At 40.3% G+C, this 20,098-nt stretch overlaps 1 protein-coding gene across 4 annotated transcripts in view; it reads right to left on the reverse strand.

The window, feature by feature from the left end:
• The window catches only part of mast4 (microtubule associated serine/threonine kinase family member 4), a 172,169-nt gene that overhangs the window by 85,639 nt on the left and 66,432 nt on the right, over positions 1–20,098 (reverse strand). For all 4 annotated transcript variants that reach the window (XM_035775809.2, XM_035775808.2, XM_035775806.2 and 1 more), the window contains one exon: positions 230–261. In XM_035775809.2, the coding sequence (XP_035631702.1) occupies positions 230–261 (32 nt within the window). The remainder of the gene's footprint in view (positions 1–229; positions 262–20,098) is intronic.

The raw sequence follows: 20,098 nt of genomic DNA on the forward strand, positions 1-20,098 counted from the left end.
AAGCTTTGCTTCTAATTGAGACTTTATTCTGATTTATTTACTTGTTTAAATTAAACATCTAGATATGTTTTCTTCAGAGTATCAGAAAATAGGTGCATGAGAATGAAACATTTGACTATAGAACAGGATTCCCTTCTTTGACTCCATGAATAACACACACACTGTATGCAGGTTGCAAGAGCTGCACAAAAATACTGTACGTTTAATATAAGAACCAGTTCAAACTTACAAACTTCCCCTCCTTGGAAGACTCAGCTCCTTCTGTAAATGAAAAAATAAAGGAAAAAAGATTAGGACAAAATATATTAAATGTTGACACAGTGACACAGAATCTTTGATAAACAGCATGACATACAACCTGAAAACACTAAGATGTTAAATGGATGCTTTTGTATTGACAGACCAACATATCAGTCATAGATTGACATTCTGACAGTGTGACAAGTCAATGGATCAGTTATTTTATTAGCTACCTCTGCCACTTAAATGGGATGTGCATTATTTGTCATTGTCATTTAAATAAAAAATCAATAAAAGCGATGACCTGCGCACGGATGCAGACATACCACCCTGTCTGAGTGTCCATTCATCCACTCCCAAAGCATAACTTTACTTTCTTGGCTCCAGACGCTGACCCAGTTTCTGAGTCCCTCGAGATAAAAAGCACTGGTTCACAAAGTTAATAATGAACCAATTCACACTCTCGTCAGAGGCCATATGCAAATCACAGAATTACTGTGCCTCAGAAGAGGAAAAATGGCTAATTGCTTGACCCTTACAAGCATAAACAAAGCTTTTTCTCAGGAAACCAATGACATAAGCTACAGTAAGCTCCAGCCGGGGTTTGTACTGTACCGTAGCAGTCCCTGCAACGGGGGAAAGATCAACAACAATACTTTAATTGATTGGCCACCCGAGCAGATTAAGCACGTTGATCCATGCCTGTCAATCAATGTGAAAAATGTATAATAAGCATTTGCGTAAAGGTGAATGTTTCATTCATCAATTGAGATGGATCGGAATATGTTTACAGGCTGCTGAATCCACAGAAATCATACCCTTTACTGGACAGAAACTGCCTCGATTCCCTTGAAATATTCACATCTGTATATATTATAAAAGTAGTGTATTCATCATTATGCACAGTTTGAATAATGCACATTTACAATCAGGCCTCAATGTGTTATAAATGCAATAAAGGTTAAGAGGTTTCCCAAAAATGCACACCGAGCTATGCAGTGTGCACTTGGGGAAATGCAATAGTATTAATATACCAGCAGAGGGGAGCATTTACAGTGAAGAGGTGCTGTCATTTCCTGATATGGTCAATGGCTGGATAGGGACTGCTGCGGTGAATGTGTTTACTAACTAAACCAGCCTGAAACTACACAGAGCAAATGAACAGAATACATTTGAATTGCGACTGTGGAACTGCACTGAGGTGTACATACATAAAGGACGTTTGCACTTTCGCACTAATCTCAAGAGCACTTACAGCATGTGGTGCCGACACGATTGGCATTTCCATTCAATTGCTTCCAGATTACGAACAACAAGAATTTCCACTACCACTAGAGCTGGCCGATATTTCGAATGAATGTTTTTGCGCGATATTCCAAATTCCTGTATGGAATCAAGAATCAAGTTTTTTTTCATGAGTGTTTATGTCCTCTTGTTCTCATGATGTATTTTTGGTCTCACCTTCACTCCTCTGTGCTGTGTGCACCTTCCCATTTACAGTGCATTCGGAATGTATTCAGACCCCTTTACTTTTTCCACATTTTGTTACATTGCAGACTTATTCTAAAATGGATTAAATAAAATGTTCCTCAATCTACACACAATAAACCCATAATGACAAAGCAAAAACAGGTTTAAAAAAAAAAAAAAACTTTATATAAGTATTCAGAATCTTTGCCATATTTGATAATGAGCATCCTGTTTCCATTGATCATCCTTGAGATGTTTCTACAATATGGAGTCAACCTGTGGTACATTCAATTGATTGGACATTACTTGGAAAGGCATACACCTGTCTATATAAGGTCTCACAATTGACAGTGCATGTCAGAGCAAAAACCATGCAATGAGGTCGAAGGAATTGTCCGTAAAGCTCAGAGACAGGATTGTGTCGAGGAAAAGATCTGGGAAAGGGTACCAAAAAATCTCTGCAGCATTGAAGGTCCCCAAGAACAGTGGCCTCCATCATTCTTAAATGGAAGAAGTTTGGAACGACCAAGACTCTTCCTAGAGCTGGTTACCCGGCCGAACTGAGCAATCGGGGGAGAAGTCAGGGAGGTCACCAAGAACCTGATGGGCACTCTGACGGAGCTCCAGAGTTCCTCTGTGGAGATGGGAGAACCTTCCAGAAGGACAACCATCTCTGCAGCACTCCACCAATCAGGCCTTTATGGTAAAAGAGCCAGACGGAAGACACTCCTCAGTAAAAGGCACATGACAGCCCGCTTGGAGTTTCCTTTAGGCACTCAAGACCATGATAAACAATATTCTCTGGTCTGATGAAACCAAGATTGAACTCTCTGGCCTGAATGCCAAGTGTCACGTCTGGAGAAAACCTGGCCCATCCTTACAGTGAAGCATGGTTGTGGCAGTGTCATGCTGTGGGGATATTTTCAGCAGCAGGGACTGGGAGACTAGTCAGGATCGAGGGAAAGATGAACAGTGCAAAGTACAGTGAGGTCCTTGATAAAAACCTGCTCCAGGGTGCTCAGGCCCTCAGACTGGGGCAAAGGTTCACAAGGTTGAACAGTTTAATTATGAAAACACCCTGTCTGTCTCCAACTGAAAAGCATGTTAGCCTGTCCACTTTGTTCAGATGTTGAAATCAAGTGGCCTACCTTATTTCTCAGAAGTTGGCAGTTCCTTATATAAGGATTAGCTGGCTAATCACTAGCAAGTGGACTTGAGAGATTGATGAGACCTGTGTTAATTTTCTATATCCTAATGCCTGCTACAAAAAGTTAGTTATTATTAGTAAAATGTGCATAATGCATGGTTCTAGTTTTTTTAAAAAGGGCATTTTCATAGACTTGAAACCAAGATGAGTCACTTTTTAAAAATGTATTTAACCTTTATTTAACTAGGAAGCAGCTCATTGAGATTACAATCTCTTTTTCAAGAGCGCCCTGGCCAAGATAGGCAGCACCAAGTCATTAAAGAAATTACAGACAACATGAAAAACTACAATTAATCTAGTAAAACCATTGAATTCACAAGAGTATAAAACAGCAAATTAAAAACTTTGACAGGTCAGAGAATCAGCCTTCATCAGTGATTTAAAAACACCAATCGGGACAAGTTCTTCCAGTTTAAAAGTATTTTGTAAGGTGTTCCAAGACGATGGCGCAGAGTGAATAAAAGCCCTTTTACCAAATTCAGTTCGGACATTTGGAACAGTTAGCAGGATAAAGTCCAGCGAACGAAGAGAGTACCCACCACATTTCTGAACAATAAAAATGCACAAATAAAAAGGTAGTAAACTCAAAATGGCTTTGTAAATAAAAGTAAACCAGTGACTTGAGCCTACGAGTAACTATAGAAGGCCAGCCAACCCTGGTATACAAAGTGCAGTGGTGCATAAGGGTTTTGCAGTTTAAAATAAATCTCAAAGTGCCATGGTAAAGAGTGTCAATTGATCTCAAACACTGAGCGGAAGCATTCATATATAAAATATCCCCATAGTCTAGTAAAGGCATAAATGTAGCTGACACTAGCCTTCTTCTGGCTTCAAAAGAAAAATCGACCTTATTCCTAAAATAAAATCCCAATTTCAGCACAATTTCTTTTGTAAATTGGTGACTATTGCAACAACAAAAAAGCAGGTTAAACTATTTTGATTAATTTGTGGAAGGATTATGCTAGGTATAACTTCCCAATCTCTGAATTCCTTAGAATATTTTACCTTTATATTGTACAAAAAGGCTTATTTAGAGAAAACATTGAAAAAAAATAGATATATCATGAATTGCCCATAAATTTGGGAAAAAATGTAGATGTGATTTTTAGGCCATATCTCCCAGCCTTAACTACCACACATGACAATTACAGGACTAAAACCCAAACAATTAAATTTGTAACTCGTTTCATTCCAAACCCCTTCTGCAGTATGACACTGCACTAAACAATAATACTCAACAATACCTAAAATAACTATGGTTGAAGAAATACATAGTGAGGTCCCTTTGTCAGAGATGAGACAAAAGTGTTTAAAGACATGTCTTTAAAAGTTCTTCTAGTCAGCAGAAATTAACTAAGCCCCTCTCCACATTGCCATCAATTAGAGCTGAATGTCTGCCCCCTGTGCTGGCTCCTGTGCACCCAGGACACGAGATTTCATTGGCAAACATGACCGCGGTTCACATCGCTAATTACAAGAAGGGAATGAGTTAACGCTAATGTGAATTCTAACCAATTACAGCATAGCAAATCACAGTGGGCATCTACTGTCCGGTCTAGCTGGTTCACTGACACACTGCTATGACAAATCCTGGTAAAAACCTGTGGAGATTACCTTTAAGATTCAAAGTACATACTGTAGACTTCGGCCTACTGTGAATTGTGACAATACTTTACATTGAAGTCATGACTACATCCCTTACAGAAGTTGGTCTACTGATAAAGACCTATGTGAGAATATTTTTTCCACTGGGTTGTGTTTGAAGAAATAAACTGAAGACTTGCGTCCTGTTTATTCTACTTAGTCACACCTGATACTGTGAGACAGAGTATGCAAAACTCAAACAGCGCAAATGGTGCCATTTCTGAAAGCAAACACCCCTGTAAGCATGCAGGCTAGACTACACCATATGGTGTGAAGACACATCGGTGTGCATGAAACCACTGCGGGGTGCGACATGGTAATCATAACAGAACACCCAGACTGAATAGCAGTCAGACTGCAGCTTCCACGCTAAGAAAAACGATCAATATTCTCCATAGGGAACAACAACTTGATCTGATACTAGGCAACAGCAGCAGTCAACATTCAAAGTGAACCCTAAAAGATGAGCATGAGTGAGAATGGAAAACTATCAAAGGAAAGTTACACTTGATCCAAAACCTACTAAACAACGCGTGAAGAGTGAACCCTCAAAGTTAAACATGGATGGGTAAGAAAGACTGCCTATATTACCCAAACAGAAGAGAACTGTGATCCATAACAATAGCAATATGGGTGATATCATAATACCACTCAGAAGTCCTAGACAAAACAGTCATTCAAAAAAGTTGCGCTTGAATGAGTAGGAAAAACTATCAATATTCTCCAAAGGGAAGAAAATCTTGATCCAAAACATGACCTTAATCTCCTAGACATTGAACAGAATGAAGAGTGAACCATCACTGTTAAGCATAAATGGTAAAACAAACGATCAGTCTCCAAAGGGATGAAAGATGCATTGAAAACATCCACTATCCTAACCAAGTGGTTTACTGTGACACTCGCTTCATATCATTTGCTGTGATATTGTACTGCAGTTCACTGACTGACCGCATTTTAATCCATAGTTTTTCTCAGCATTCCTCTCATCCAACATTGTTGAAAGTTATTATGGTAGGTTTTTCTGTAGCTAATGTGAGAGCGCAGTATGATGCAGAAGTTGCCCTTCTCCCATCCCTCCTACTGATGTCATAAAGGAGGGGGGATTAATGACTTGTGTGTTGCCCTGTGATTGGCTAAGCTCCTGCTGTGTCTGGGGTCAGATTGGATGACCTATGACGTTTAGGTTCGTGGCGGGGGGTCTGTCAGAGAGACTAGGGTCACGCGGCACCTCTATTGCGCTCTCATCTACAGAGTAATGACAAGGCGGGGGTGGAGAGTCTGGGGAGAGACTTTACTGAAGAGACTGGGATAAGGGTAGGATGAGGCTGGTGCAGATATTGACAATAGAAGGACCCAGAGTTGACAGCTGCACCTGGTCTCCCATCCAAGAATTGACCAAGATCCAACCTTACTTAACTGTTGAGACAAGCCAGCAGAGGGATGGTATGGTCCGTCTATGAAGGATCACTTGCTGAAGGACAAAGAGTAGACTAGGTCAAAGCTAAAACCTTATTGGAAATCTTGTCATGTCTAGGATGGTATGACAGTGGAATATGGCAATGCCACAAGTTATTATCCACCTCTACATTACTAATGTTAATCACTAGCTGAAAACTATTTGGACTGAAATATTTAAATATTTTAAGATATTAACAAATTGCTAGATTTACATCATTAATAATCATGATCATTATCCATGATTATTCCAATGCCTCTCAGCTATGTCCACAGAATATCATAGAATGAGCAATTCAAGAGTAAGCTGTTGCCAATCCATTTTCTACAGACTTTCTCAGCTCCTGGTAGGGTCAAATAGCCAGCTATCACGCTGTGCAGGCTGCAGACTGTTGACTGAACGCAGAACTCTTTTCAGTTCATAGTTGTTTTTAACTCTTGCTTCCTCCATCTCTCACTGAGAAAAACAGACTTCAAAAGAGGATGTTATGTTACTGAATAAACACATCAGTCAAACAAAACCTTCCACAGGCATAATCTGCAGAAAAGCAATATCACATCCATACAGTGAATCTACTTGACAAACTGTGTTTTGGGTTTAGTCTTCAGAAAGCACAAGTGAGGATCTGTTTACCTTTGTGCCAACAGGCTTACTAAAAATAAAAAGCTGTGAAGAGAGTCATGCCACTGTGTCTCATCGAGCCACCTGTTCGATGTTAATGTTAAGTGTATGGCCGTATATAACATTTTCATGAGAGGGCGATGAACAGTACCTCGTAATGCCATATACTGCTAGAAAGCTTACATTTTTGGCTTTTTGGAAATATTCATAATTTATCTAAGAGTTGTATGCACTTTTGTACTAGTATGAACAAACATAGTAAATCCTATGAAAAAGAGTCCATTTTATTTTTTAAATGTCATAGCTATGAACAACCTATTCATAACAAATGGGGGTAATATACAGTGCCTTGCGAAAGTATTCGGCCCCTTGAACTTTGCGACCTTTTGCCACATTTCAGGCTTCAAACATAAAGATATAAAACTGTATTTTTTGTGAAGAATCAACAACAAGTGGGACACAATCATGAAGTGGAACGACATTTATTGGATATTTCAAACTTTTTTAACAAATCAAAAACTGAAAAATTGGGCGTGCTAAATTATTCAGCCCCTTTACTTTCAGTGCAGCAAACTCTCTCCAGAAATTCAGTGAGGATCTCTGAATGATCCAATGTTGACCTAAATGACTAATGATGATAAATACAATCCACCTGTGTGTAATCAAGTCTCCGTATAAATGCACCTGCACTGTGATAGTCTCAGAGGTCCGTTAAAAGCGCAGAGAGCATCATGAAGAACAAGGAACACACCAGGCAGATCCGAGATACTGTTGTGAAGAAGTTTAAAGCCGGATTTGGATACAAAAAGATTTCCCAAGCTTTAAACATCCCAAGGAGCACTGTGCAAGCGATAATATTGAAATGGAAGGAGTATTAGACCACTGCAAATCTACCAAGACCTGGCCGTCCCTCTAAACATTCAGCTCATACAAGGAGAAGACTGATCAGAGATGCAGCCAAGAGGCCCATGATCACTCTGGATGAACTGCAGAGATCTACAGCTGAGGTGGGAGACTCTGTCCATAGGACAACAATCAGTCGTATATTGCGCAAATCTGGCCTTTATGGAAGAGTGGCAAGAAGAAAGCCATTTCTTAAAGCTTCCATAAAAAGTGTTGTTTAACATTTGCCACAAGCCACCTGGGAGACACACCAAACATGTGGAAGAAGGTGCTCTGGTCAGATGAAACCAAAATTGAACTTTTTGGCAACAATGCAAAACGTTATGTTTGGCTTAAAAGCAACACAGCTCATCAGCCTGAACACATCATCCCCACTGTCAAACATGGTGGTGGCAGCATCATGGTTTGGGCCTGCTTTTCTTCAGCAGGGACAGGGAAGATGGTTAAAATTGATGGGAAGATGGATGGAGCCAAATACAGGACCATTCTGGAAGAAAACCTGATGGAGTCTGCAAAAGACCTGAGACTGGGACGGAGATTTGTCTTCCAACAAGACAATGATCCAAAACATAAAGCAAAATCTACAATGGAATGGTTCAAAAATAAACATATCCAGGTGTTAGAATGGCCAAGTCAAAGTCCAGACCTGAATCCAATCGAGAATCTGTGGAAAGAACTGAAAACTGCTGTTCACAAATGCTCTCCATCCAACCTCACTGAGCTTGAGCTGTTTTGCAAGGAGGAATGGAAAAAAAATTCAGTCTCTCGATGTGCAAAACTGATAGAGACATACCCCAAGTGACTTACAGCTGTAATCGCAGCAAAAGGTGGCACTACAAAGTATTAACTTAATGGGGCGGAATAATTTTGCACGCCCAATTTTTCAGTTTTTGCTTTGTTAAAAAAGTTTGAAATATCCAATAAATGTCGTTCCACTTCATGATTGTGTCCCACTTGTTGTTGATTCTTCACAAAAAAATACAGTTTTATATCTTTATGTTTGAAGCCCGAAATGTGGCAAAAGGTTGCAAAGTTCAAGGGGGCCGAATACTTTCGCAAGGCACTGTACATAGTTCTACTCACAACCAAACATACATGACATGCTATAAGATTTCAGCTGCCTTATTACTTTTTTTTATTTTTATATTAGTTATTAGTGGTCCGCCTCATTTCCTGGTGCACAGCCTCCATATTCATACTTCTCTCCCTCCCCACGTTAACGCAGCAGAGTTGGCTACGATCTTAACTTTCAACTAATATAAAGTTTATCCATCTGCGAACACAACGTGGTTTTGGTTCACATCTACAAATAGTTTAAAAAAACATTTTTTTCAGTCGATAAAACCATTTGTGTTTGTCTAATTCCAGTGCTAAGTGCATGTGACGAACCCCAGACAGTGAATGCGTGTTAAGGCGGGACTCCCAAGCCTCCAATGGTTGTGGATATGTAACCCGATACCCCAGGGTCTTGCAAAACGTACTCAAAGATGGTTAGGTATAAAGATATGTAGAAACTGTTTTTCCAATAGAAATCCCCGACCACACTCGTAGAAGACGTTGGCTAGGTAAACTCGTGTGAAGTCATCGGTTCAAACAGTCATCTAGCGCCAAAATGCGCATGTGCAGGTCTGTCAAATCAAAGTAACTCCTTTGATATAAAGTTGCTTTTGACGACAATGGCAACATATCAGTTTGTCACTTTCATGAGGTTGGAGTAATAACATGTTCAGCTATTTAAGACATTGGCTCGAATCTGGGTTATGCCTTTAGAGTTCGAGAAGATGAACAACTAAGGAATAAATACAAATAATTCTCATTGACTTTTCAAACCCTGGTCTGGTTTGCTGGCTCTGTGCTTCACAGCTCTGTATGGGTTTTAACTGACAACCGTTCTGAACTTGAGCACAGCACGCACCCCATCCCTCCCTCTCATTGGGGCAACTTTTGCAAATGTTTTGTCTGAGTGAGGGAAATGTAAATTAAGAGAACTATGTATTTTGAAAGATTAAAGATTATAATAAATACTGCTTCTGATGTCATACAAGCAAGCAGATGACATGTCATACTCCGGGTTGTTCTGAACAGAATGAGCTCGTTTGTCTATATGTGAAGAAAATTTGTCCCCGAACACGCACCTTAATGCACTCTAATCCTTTCTATGATTACAAAATTACAATCTGTTTCTCTAAATTGCCTTGTGAAAGCCTAACACTAAGATCCTTCTTTATAATTTAGCTAGTCATGTTGGCAATAGAACAAGCTTTCAAATGATTCCCACCTGACCCAGGTTGCGATTTATAATGGGTTGTTTTTGAATTACGTAAACAACAATAATTGTGTGATTGCAGAGTGGTGTTCCAAACAAAACTGCAAATGTGCTTGCTCTAGTTCCTCAACGGCACAGCTAGGATACTTCAAAAAAGCACCTTATAGCTTAAGACTCTTCTTTAAGTCATAAAGTGCATTGAAATTACTGTGCACACTTTGGAGAGATGTGTGGCCACTTGAGACACCAGTTAGTCCTCTCACTCAGAACCTTGTCATTGGTTTGTAATTATGTTGCACCTAACCCACATTTTCCAGGAATATGCTTATCATGTTACTGAATGTATCCAGAGTATTTTCAAATTCATTATCAACAAATGTAGCTTAAAGAACAGTAAACGTAAAATGCACATAAAATCAACAGTGTAATGTTTGGATTCAGCTTGGTGTCAGATGAACTGTTGTGTCCTCAAATGTGGTGTAAGAATGTTCCCATCATCTCCAAACTGTTCCCTTTCAATTGCTACCAGGCGTATGCATTTCATATTTCTTCTGTAAGAAACATTTCAATTTAGCCCTATCCATAAATGCCAATTCCCACAGGTGTAAAGGGTTAACAGGAACTATTATTTGCTCTATAATGGACTACACTGTACCATGTTCAGTCTAGCTTCTGAAGAAGCTAGCTTCTGACTTTATTCTCAATATAAAACTGCTTCTAGCTCATGTAATAGCAGTGTTTTGATGACGAACATGGTCATTTGTGTTCATGTTGCCATTTACAGCTGCCATAGTCAAAGTAATGATGCTAAAATATGGCCAATCTAGTCAAAGTGAAAAGGAAAACAGATAAGTTCATGTTTGACTAACCTTCATTCTCATACCTTAGCAAATACTGCCAAAAACGACAAGTGGTTGCTAACAGGCAGTGTATATGAGAATCCTATACACTGGGACCGCAGGTAGCCTAGGGGTTACAGCGTTGGACGAAATTGAATCCCCGAGCTGACAAGGTAAAAATCTGTAATTCTGCCCCGAACAAGGCAGTTAAACCACTGTTCCTAGGCGTCATTGTAAATAAGAATGTTCATAACTGACTGATGTATTGACAGAAGACTTCAGAGAGACTGATACTACACTTTTATCAACGACCTCCCTCCTGAAACGGTCAGAAACGTGCCGCAAAACGATCATGAAAGCACATCAGAGTGCTCTATCGAAAAATCCATTCACAACTGATGGCAACAGGGATGACTTCAGATGGCTGAATACTCCGCAGGGCCCAATGTCACTGGATTACCGCTGGCGGGAACCTCGTCAACTGCAAGACTTGGCATCAAAGCAGGCAGTGACTCTTTAAAGACCTTCTTGTGATGCTTTATTAATAATTCCCTTTGATTTTCTCACTCATCTCAAGATCAAAAGTGCACTTTCTTGGCCTTGGTAAACTGCTGACTTGCAGGATACTAAGAGGAGAAAGCCCAGTTCCTTAAACACAGATAGTGGGGTTGTATGACTGGGTTGAAGGGATGGCACCAAAAAACAAGTGCCACAGCCTCAAGGGTTTGTTTTTTCCCCAACAACCAGTTCTTATGACGTTGTATAACATAGGTAGAAAGTATTAACAGTTGAAATTTCATGACAGGAAATCTAAACTACTAGACATTAAGGTATTGTACATGCATAAAAAAGGTCTTATGATGCATTATGATCACAACATAATGTATTACACACAATGAGATATGTCTCGCCCACTTGATTCTTGATTCTTGAGAGAGAGGTAGTGTGACTACACTACACTACGACAGCCTGTGTCTCACACAATCTGTATCAATGTGCCAAGTATTTCACATTAAAACTGAGATGAGCACAGCACAACACTAAAAGAACGCAACTCTAAAAGTTAATCTCATCAGCAAACAATGACAAAAAAGAACCCAGAGAGTTTTTGTGGGAGAGGGTTGAAAATGGGACATTTTGGGGGTACAGACGAGACAGCTGACATCAAAAGGAACTGCGGGAGTTCCCTGGTATGCCATAGTGCGGACATCTCAGCTGGAATTACTCAGTAAGCAAAGTGGTTATACCAACACAAACATAATTAATGTTGTGAATAATTATAGAAGGATTTAAAGGCTTTCTGTGTGGATGTAGAATATAACCTGTCGTTTGATTGATGAGTCTGCTCCCAGAAAGCCTGTCAGGGATCTCTTTGGTTAAGATGAGTAAATACCATGAGTAAAACACTAGTGATTCCAGCGTCTAATATTTCCACTGACAAGAAAGAAGGCATCATGTTCAAAAGGAACTGTGATATCCTATCCATGTTAATCATTTCGCCCAACTGTTTTTCATACATATCGGAAATCTCTCATAGATCTGAGTGATCAAAGCTCACAATTACTGTGGGATATTTCACTGATCTGCTTGTTGATATCTATAGCACTTTGCCTGATAAGGGGGATGCAGTCTGTCATAAATGTATCAATTGGCTGCTCCACCCGTGTCCAGTGTGAAGGTCTCATTCATCAGGACAGGAATTGATCTAGGTTTAACCTCTCAGCTAGACTTGGTATATGTTCTGCTCTTGAACCTCTCCTGCTCTGCATCTCAAACAAAGCCAAGCAAGTTGTTAGTTCAAATTGCATGTGAGAATATAAGCTACTATATGTTGCTAGTGGAAAATATGTCGGCAGAATGGATATAAGATGGTATTTAACACAACACTTTGAATGGTGTGGTATCGATAACATATTTTACTGGATGTGTTCAAAGAATTAAAACTAAGTTTCCTGCCCAGTCTTTAAACACTAGCAGTGTCCTGGCTCAACACAAAGGAAAACCTAGGCAACTGGACTGTCACCAGAGCCCTGACATCCAGCAACTTCAAGTCATTTTAATTCTAAGGAAACTGATAGATACAGTAATGGACAAGGTCTGAATCTGTCATTCTCGCTTCAGTAGCAGCACACCCCATGAGTCATTATACAATATTTCCCCAAGAACATTCATTTGTGTCCATTTAAAAGGACACTTAATCATCCGTGTCATCAAGGCCAAACTCTAACCCAACTCAAAACACTAGCTATTCATGCACGGTTAATTCTACTCATATCCAATCAACACACAACTTATAATACATGCAAAGTGCCATTCACCCGATAGTGTGGATGAAATAAAGAGGTTGGCTGGCCGGCAGGAATACTCAGTCTCACACTATTGGATTACCAGTGCACCTAGCACAAGCCAATTGCGTGAGCAAATGTCACGGTGTGAATACAAATACACTGACATGATCAGATAACATGCTACGAGAAGATAAGTCCAGTCTCAAATGTCATTTCGCCAGATAGCCATGCACAAACTGAGGCAGTCGGACACTCTGAGAAAGCAATATGAAATTGAGATAGAACTGATTGTGCCGTAGGCTACTCCTGTACAGGAAAGTGCTAGACAAGCCCAAGGCAACACGTCGGAGTTGCTATAGCTAGGTTTCCATCCAATTGATGAGAGATTTTCATGTGAATATTCCAAAATCTGCATAAATAAAATATTAGCATTTTCCCACCAGAGATGAGTTTCCATCAAATTGACCTATTGCTGATACATCTGCGCATGATGACGCAGTGCACATAACTGGAAGTTATTATATCAACATTTCCACAGCCTTTCCTCACAGTTCATTTTACCGACAAAAAGATCACCTTATCTAGCGTCTTCAACATTTGGAAAGTTTACCTTCAAATTTGCTGTTTCCATCAGGCCTGTCATGACATTTATTAATATTACGTGCATAAAAAAAATTGGATGGAAACCTGGTTAGTGACACACAATACTAAATCTATAGTATAACTACTGGTAACACTTAATTTCTGGGAATGATCTGAGAACGGATTCTTGCAATATGATTGAGGAAGAGAAAAATTGGTTAGATTTGACCAAGCAAAAACTTGTCAAGACCATTTAACATTATGCAAAATTACTATTATCAAGAGATTTGTTAAGATTTTTTATAAGTGCAAAACATTTACAATGGCATAGGAAATAAACAAAATAAACAGAACGCATTCTGTAACTTGCAAAAAATAATTAATTTACCTTGAATCAAAAAAGCAATTACATGAGAAATTGCCTCATCAGAAATGCCCTGTCCTCATTCGTTCATATTAAGAATACATGTGAAAAAGGAGCTAAATGAAACAAACACAGGTAATACTCTAGAGACTCCCCATGCCTGGTCCTACAACTGTAATTATAAACAACTAGAAAATGAACAACTCAAACGCCTCCCGAGCGGTGAAGCGGTCTAAGGCACTGCATCGCAGTGTTAGCAGTGTCACAACAGATCCGGGTTCATTACCGGGCTGTGTTGCAGCCGGCCGCGACCGGGGGACCCATGAGGCGGCGCACAATTGGCGCAACATCGTCCGGATTAAGGGAGGGTTTGGCCGGCAGGGTTGTCCTTGTCCCATCGCGCTCTAGCGACTCCTGTGGTGGGCCAGGCTCATGCACCCTGACACGGTTGCCAGGTGTACAGGTGTACACATTGGTGCGGCTGGCTTCCGTGTTAAGCGAGCATTGTGTCAAGATGTAGTGCGGCTTGGCGGGGCTAAATATGCAACAAGGTGCTACTGTTATAATATTCACTTTGTAGTCTGACTGCAGAGCTTCTTAGGGAAAAGAGAGAACAAGGAGAAGAGGAAAACCTTCGCACAGAGGGCTAAGACATATCGGAATATGCTGGACAATGTACAGTATCCTCATGAATTATTGGTACCCTAGGTAAACACGAACAAAAAGGCTGGGAAAAAATGTTGTTTATCAGCTTGATCTTACACTCAAAATATCATATGAATCTAACATGCCAATTATTGGCACCCCTAGAAATTCTTATGAACAAAATCGAATTGATGTACTACCAGTCAATAGTTCGGACACACCTACTCATTCAAGTTTTTTTTATTTTTTTAAAGGTTTTTTTATACAATTGTCTACATTGTAGAATAATGGTGAAGACAAACTTTGAAATAACCCACATGGAATCATGTAGTAACCAAAAAATGGTTAAACATATCAAAATATATTTTATATTTGAGATTATTCAAAGTAGCCACCCTTTGCCTTGATGAGAGCTTTGCACACTTTTGGCACGAGGTAGTCACCTGGAATGCATTTCAATTAACTTGTGCCTTGTTAATAGTTCATTTGTGGCATTTCTTTCTTTCCTTAATGCCTTTGAGCCAATACGTTGTGTTGTGTCAAGGTAGGGGTGGTATATAGAAGATAACCCTATTTGGTAAAACACCAAGTTCATATTATGGCAAGAACAGCTCAAAGAAACAGTCCATCATTACTTTAAGACATGAAGGTCAGTCAATACGGAACATTTCAAGAACTTTGAAAGTTTCTTCAAGCGCAGTCGCAAAAACCATCAAGACCTATGATGAAACTGGCTCTCATGAGGACCACCACAGGAAAGGAAGACCCAGAGTTTCCTCTGCTGCAGAGGGTGAGTTCATTAGAGTTACCCACATCAGATATTGCAGCCCAAACAAATGCTTCACAGAGGTCAAGTAAGACACATCAACTGTTCAGAGGAGACTGCGTGAATCAGGCCTTCATGGTCGAATTGCTGCAAAGAAACCACAACTAAAAGACACCAATAAGAAAAATACTTTCTTGGGCCAAGAAACAAAAGCAATGGACATCAGACCGGTGGAAATTTCTCCTTTGGTCTGATGAGTCCAAATTTGAGATTTTTGGTTCCAACCGCTGTGTCATTGTGAGAAGGTGAACGGATGATCTCCGAATGTGTGGTTCCCACCGTGAAGCATGGAGGTGGTGGTGTGATGGTGCTTTGCTGGTGAGACTGATTTATTTAGAATTCAAGGCACACTTAACCAGCATATCTATCACAGCATTCTGTAGCGATATGCCATCTCATCTGGTTTGCGCTTAGTGGAAATATCACTGGTTTTTCAACAGGACAATGACCCAACACACCTCCAGGCTGTGTAAGGGCTATTTGACCAAGAAGGAGAGTGATGGAGTGCTGCATCAGATGACCTGGCCTCCAAAATCATCTGACCACAATGCAATTGAGATGGTTTGGGATGAGTTGGACCGCAGTGAAGGAAAAGCAGCCAACAAGTGCTCAGCATATGTGGGAACTCCTTCAAGACTGCTGGAAAAGTATTTCTCATGAAGCTGGCTGAGAGAATGCCAAGAGTGTGCAAAGCTGTCATCAAGGTAAAGGGTGGCATCTGAAGAATCTAAATTATAAATGAAATATAAATTATAATTTTGATTTGTATAACATGATATTGTCACTATAATTCAACAATGCCTCTGCCAGAAGGCTAAAACTGGGTCATCTTTGGGTCTTCCAGCAGGACAACAATCCAAAGCATATCTCTAAATCCACACGAAAATGGTTCAAAGACCATAGAATCAAGCTTTTGCAATGACCATCCCAGTCCCTTGAACTAAACCCTGTTGAAAACCTTTGGGGTGAGCTGAAGAGGAGAGTCCACAAGTGAGGACTGAAGGATCTGAAGAGTTTGTGTGGATGAATGGTCTCAAATCCCTTCCTATGTGTTGTCCCCCCTCATCAAACATGATGGGAGATGACTCAGAGCTGTTATCTTGGCAAAGAGAGGCTGCACACAGTACTAAATGCAGGGGTGCCAATAATTGTGACATGCACGTTTTTGGAAAAAAATAATTGATGCTAAACTTTTTGGGGTTGAACAATTTTAACTTAGCTTCATATGGTATTTCCAGTGTAAGATCAAGTTGAAACTATACATTTTACATTGCCTTTTTGTTCATATTTACCCAGGGTGCCAATAATTCAGGAGGGCACTGTATGTTAAGGGATTCACACAAGGGGATTTGATGAGGGGGAAACAATGACTGAAATGCAGTGTTAATTTTGTTGCAAAAACTCAAATCCACAGATATATTCCTCATACTTTCCCCATTATCGAAATTCAACAAATATATTCTTATTAAAGCCTTTCCTACTTGTATAAATTCAAACGTACCTAAAACTTGGCAGCAGGTATAAGAATCTATTTCTAATCTGAGGGCATTGTGTCACTTTTGTCTAAATGACCTGAAATTGCTAACAATTACTGTTGAATCAGGCTTTAAGCAGTATTACACCCCAATTGCTCTTAAATCACCTTTACTCTGGGCAAGACAATTGGCCATGACTTTGAAAACTGCAGTTATCCAGACTTGGAATAAACTGATCACATTTTCTCCAGAACACATGTCGTTACAGACCCATCCAACTTCTGCATTGACACACTTGAGATAATGCATCAATGTTACAGCCTCCCACAAGACAAGTAAACTGAAATGGGCATTTATATGTATAAAGAACAGGCTGGATGAATGGTCATGTGTACTTGTCATTCAAGTGTTCTACTCTTTACAGGCCTAATTTCTTACCGTATAACCGTGTGCACGCATGTTATTCCAGTAAACCTTATCAATAACGTAGGCAAGTAAACATTCAGTGAAATGTAAATATTTGACCATTTCTGATATCTATAAATAACTGATTAGTGTGTAGTGACAGTAGGGCATAAGTACACACTTTGTGTGAAGTGCCTCACTGACAGTAGGGTTTAAACTTTCAGTGCAGACTTTGTGGCTGTCTGCATGTCTATCTTCCAGATGGAGAGAAGAAGTTACAGTACTTCATTTCACCTTTTTTATCTAGTCAAGTCAGTTAAGAACAACATATTTTACTTTGTCAGCACGGGGATTCGATCTAGCAACCTTTCGGTTACTGGCCCAACACTAACACGCTTAAAAATCTACCACATCAACCCAAAGGCTGGAAAAATGTTAGTGGTGAAATGTTGAGTTTTTTTATGAAGTGAGCTGCACCTAAGGAATAGTATGGTTTAACATGTGTAAACTCCACCAACCAGAAGTTCACTTAAATCAGATGTCAATTTTCCTCAGTCTACAGGAGTGGTCTTCAAACTTTTCTTGCCCAGGCAAACCAGCAACCCTGGGACCCCCATCATATGTTGGCAAAACACAATTTGGGCATGTCTTGTCTCATCATCAGATGAATAACAATAGCAACGAGAAGTAATCAACTTTTTGAAATGAATAGCTTTGGTAGATCGTTTTTCATTATTTAGACCTTCCCACAATATAAGTTGAAGAGTAAGTGTAAATTAACATAGCCTATTAGCTAGAAAGTTGACGCCAAACCCATTTTCGCAAAGAGTTCACTAGTCTCCCAGTCCCTGCCGTTGAAAAACATCCCCACAGCATGATGCTGCCACCACAATTTTTTAAAATTTTACCTTTATTTTACTAGGCAAGTCAGTTAAGAACAAATTCTTATTTTCAATGACGGCCTAGGGACAGTGGGTAAACTGCCTGTTCAGGGGCAGAACGACAGATTTTGTACCTTGCAAGTTCAAATCCCCGAGCTGACAACCTTTCGGTTACTAGTCCAATGCTCTAACCACTAGGCTACCCTGCCGCCCAATGCTTCACCGTAGGGATGGTACCAGGTTTCCTCCAGAGGTGACGCTTGGCATTCAGGTCAAGGAGATCAATCTTGGTTTCGTCAGACCAGAGAATCTTGTTTCTCATGGGTCCTTTAGGTGCCTTTTGGTAAACCCCAAGCGGGCTGTCATGTGCCTTTTACTGGGGAGTGGCTTGCATTTGGCCCCTCTAACATAACAGCCTGATTGGTGGAGTGCTGCAGAAATGGTCCTCCTTCTGGAAGGTTCTCCCTTCTCCACAGAGGAACTCTAGAACTCTGTCAGAATGACCATCGGGTTCTTGGTCACCTCCCTGACCAAGTCCCTTCTCCCCCGATTGCTCGGTTTGGCCAGGGGGGCAGCTCTAGGAAAAGTCTTTCATTTAAGAATGATGGAGGCCACTGTGTTCTTGGGGAACTTTAATGCTGCAGAAATGTTTTGGTACCTTTCCCCAGATCTGTCGACACAATTCTGTCTCGGAGCTCTATGGACAAATCCTTCGACCTCATGGCTTGGTTTTTGCTCTGACATGCACACTCAACTGGGGTGCCTTAACTTCTTTGGGGTAGGGGGCAGTATTGTGTAGCTTGGATGAAAAACGTGCCCAAATTAAGCTGCCTGCTAATCAGCCATAAAAGCTAGAATATGCATCTAATTAGTACATTTGGATAGAAAACACTCGAGTTTCTAAAACTGTTTGAATGGTGTCTGTGAGTATAACAGAACTCATATGGTAGGCAAAAATCTGAGAAAAAAATCCAACCAGGAAGTGGGAAATCTGAGATTTGTAGTTTTTCAACTCAGCCCCCAATGAAGATACAGGGTGATATTAGTTAGTGGAGCAAAAAAATATTTAGTCAGCCACCAATTGTTCAAGTTCTCCAACTTAAAAAGATGAGGCCTGTAATTTTCATCGTAGGTACACTTCAACTATGACAGACAAAATGAGAAAAAAAATCCAGAAAATCACATTGTAGGATTTTTAATGAATTTATTTGCAAATTATGTTGGAAATTAAGTATTTGGTCAATAACAAAAGTTTCTCAATACTTTGTATACCCTTTGTTGGAAATGACAGAGGTCAAATGTTTTCTGTAAGTCTTCACAAGTTTTTCACACACTGTTGCTGGCATTTTGGCCCATTCCTCCATGCAGATCTCCTCTAGAGCAGTGATGTTTTGGGGCTGTTGCTGGGCAACACAGACTTTCAACTCCCTCCAAAGATTTTCTATGGGGTTGAGATCTGGAGACTTGCTAGGCCACTCCAGGACCTTGAAATGCTTCTGGCTAGGCCACTCCAGGACCTTGAAATGCTTCTTACGAAGCCACTCCTTCATTGCCCGGGCGGTGTGTTTGGGATCATTGTCATGCTGAAAGACCCAGCCACGTTTCATCTTCAATGCCCTTGCTGATGGAAGGAGGTTTTCACTCAAAATCTCACGATACATGGCCCCATTCATTATTTCCTTTACACGGATCAGTCGTCCTGGTCCCTTTGCAGAAAAACAGCCCCAAAGCATGATGTTTCCACCCCATGCTTCACAACTCATGCAACTCAGCATTCTTTGTCCTCCATACATGACAAGTTGAGTTTTTACCAAAAAGTTATATTTTGGTTTCATCTGACCATATGACATTCTCCCAATCTTCTTCTGGATCATCCAAATGCTCTCTAGCAAACTTCGGATGGGCCTGGACATGTACTGGCTTAAGCAGGGGGACACGTCTGGCACTGCAGGATTTGAGTCCCTGGCGGCGTGTGTTACTGATGGT

This window comes from Oncorhynchus keta, chromosome 9 (genome assembly GCF_023373465.1).
Source record: "Oncorhynchus keta strain PuntledgeMale-10-30-2019 chromosome 9, Oket_V2, whole genome shotgun sequence".
Taxonomy (NCBI): Eukaryota; Metazoa; Chordata; class Actinopteri; order Salmoniformes; family Salmonidae; genus Oncorhynchus; species Oncorhynchus keta.